Consider the following 2718-nt stretch of genomic DNA (forward strand, 5'->3'; position numbering starts at 1 on the left):
ATTTCTTGTTCACCGGATGGTATTTTACCTTTGTCCGAGCAGTATATTACTATGCAAAGGCAATTCCTCGATCCCAATACTTGTGCGATATAATGGACTTACGCTTCATTATATTCACGATTAGAATGCTTCTTCATGAGTTCTTCTGAATTTTTGTTGATGACATTAAACATGGCGCTTTTTATCTTTACGAGATTATTTCATACTGTTCCTTTGAATGTATCGTCAACTCTTCTTGGTTTCATCCGCTGTCCGAGCAAATATCTGGTGAAGTTGATGTTGGACTTAGATGGTGGGAGATAAAGCAGAGTCAAACATTTTCTGCTTTGGATTCAAATATTTCCCGGACAGACGGTTCCGTCGAAGTGCAGGGTTCTGAAATAGTATTTTAAATTCATGATGGGTACAATGTATTTTTTTCAATTTCAAAAGTCTATGTTATTGACATATATCAATGGGATTGAACAGCAGGCATTGCCTATTTAGGTGTCTTCTTCTTAATGTACAAGAAAGCACAATCCATTAATAAATATTTTCTACATATCAAAACAACTATTAGCATAAAAAAGATAAAGTAATTATGATTTGTTAAATATTTACTTACTCTGTGGTTGAATTTCGACTCTATCTGAAAGCAGAAGTTGCCCATTTTTACGATCCTTGATTTCTGTTTCCAACCCAACTACAACCTGCTCTGAATCGTCTATCTTTTCTTTGTTGTCCAATGGGTGCTTTCGCCATAACCGTCGTGTAAACACTTTGATGATACGGCCGTACAATCCCTGATCATATTGCCCTTCTTCTTCGACAGCTACTAGCTCGTGTCTAAAACTGATAGATATTGATCCACAAATCTTCTTTGATTTTGCTTATAATCCACAATATCTCACTAACAAGACTTTCACCTCGAATCCACTGCTGCCCTGAAGGGCTTGAGCCACGAATGTTTCGAGTCTGCCTAGTGGTACCTCCGAATCCATGGTTGAATAGGTTTTGTAATTCATCGTCCGACCGGTTGGTTGAATAACTCAACACAGCCACGCTTTTGCCGAGAACATCCTGGTAATTTTCTATCCAGGCGTTGACCAGTTCCCCTCCCTGCTTTGTTATTACAAGTGGTTGAAATCTAGAAGTATGTTCCGCAGTAGTTTCCGCCGCTGATTCGTCTGCTTCTTGGATAACGTTGATGATTACGCAAGAGTTACCCTCTTCAAGTACATGGTGATTCTATTTGCCATGAAAAAATATTGAAGACATAATCATTATCATTATCATCATAAACATCAAACCATCGGCACTCCCAATATTTTACAAAATATTATCAATTGAAACATCGAAACAAATTATTGAACGTCTTGATTTTTTATTGTTATATCAACTTTTCATGGAAGATAAATACATTTCACTTACTTTCTTTTTAGCCTCAACCATGCGACCCCCCATTTTCAAGCTCAAGATGAATACATGCAACAACGTAAGCATTTTCCATTTCTTTCTTTTTCAAGAGTTCCTCCGTGTGAATATCGGTTTCTGCTTGATGCGATGGTTCTGTTTCCGGCATCCAAGATGGTAGACTTTTCTTTTGTGGTTTTCTGGTGCGAATAGAGGTTGCTATTTGAGGCGATGGTTCAATTTCCGATTCAAATTGCAAATCGATATGTAGTATCTGGCTTGAGCCACGAATGTTTCGAGTCTGCCTAGTGGTACCTCCGAATCCATGGTTGAATAGGTTTTGTAATTCATCGTCCGACCGGTTGGTTGAATAACTCAACACAGCCACGCTTTTGCCGAGAACATCCTGGTAATTTTCTATCCAGGCGTTGACCAGTTCCCCTCCCTGCTTTGTTATTACAAGTGGTTGAAATCTAGAAGTATGTTCCGCAGTAGTTTCCGCCGCTGATTCGTCTGCTTCTTGGATAACGTTGATGATTACGCAAGAGTTACCCTCTTCAAGTACATGGTGATTCTATATGCCATGAAAAAATATTGAAGACATAATCATTATCATTATCATCATAAACATCAAACCATCGCCACTCCCAATATTTGACAAAATAATATTAATTGAAACATCGAAACAAATTAATGAACGTTCTTGATTTTTTATTGTTATATCAACTTTTCATGGAAGATAAATACATTTCACTTACTTTTTTTTTAGCCTCAACCATGCGACCCCCATTTTCAAGCTCAAGATGAATACATGCAACAACGTAAGCATTTTCCATTTCTTTCTTTTTCAAGAGTTCCTCCGTGTGAACATCGGTTGCTGCTTGATGCGATGGTTCTGTTTCTGGCATCCAAGATGGTAGACTTTTCTTCTCTCGGGATTGTTTAGATTGTGATCTGAATAAATACACTTCTACGTGAGGAAATATCAGATACCCACTGCCATCCACAACAACATACTTCTGGAGTTATGCTGACCACTTATGATTTGACCGGTTGAATAAAAGAAATAACAACATATTCATACTTTTGACTGGTACACACGTTATTGTATTTCCTACTGATAGTGTCTTCATATTTTTTTTTATAATAGAGCTAAAATACTACCTCCATGAATTATTGTTCACAATTATACCGTTACTTGACCTGTACAATTGTGTCTCAATTATTGTTCACCATTATTCTATTATTTGACCCGTATAAATTGTGTCTTGATTCTTTTCTCTCAAACTTTAACGGCAAAATGATAAAACTTTTAGTAGTTTAGAA

General features: G+C 37.0%; 1 protein-coding gene across 1 annotated transcript; it reads right to left on the reverse strand.

The window, feature by feature from the left end:
• Positions 1–339: 339 nt before the first annotated feature.
• LOC138328914 (uncharacterized) lies at positions 340–2321 on the reverse strand. The gene is made up of 4 exons (XM_069275629.1): positions 2151–2321; positions 1411–1966; positions 605–1227; positions 340–375 (listed from the first exon to the last, which is right to left on the reverse strand). The coding sequence occupies exons 1-2, from the start codon at positions 2298–2300 to the stop codon at positions 1424–1426; spliced, it is 693 nt and encodes a 230-aa protein (XP_069131730.1). The 5' UTR covers positions 2301–2321; the 3' UTR covers positions 340–375; positions 605–1227; positions 1411–1423.
• Positions 2322–2718: the final 397 nt, after the last annotated feature.

Source organism: Argopecten irradians, chromosome 8 (assembly GCF_041381155.1).
Source record: "Argopecten irradians isolate NY chromosome 8, Ai_NY, whole genome shotgun sequence".
Taxonomy (NCBI): Eukaryota; Metazoa; Mollusca; class Bivalvia; order Pectinida; family Pectinidae; genus Argopecten; species Argopecten irradians.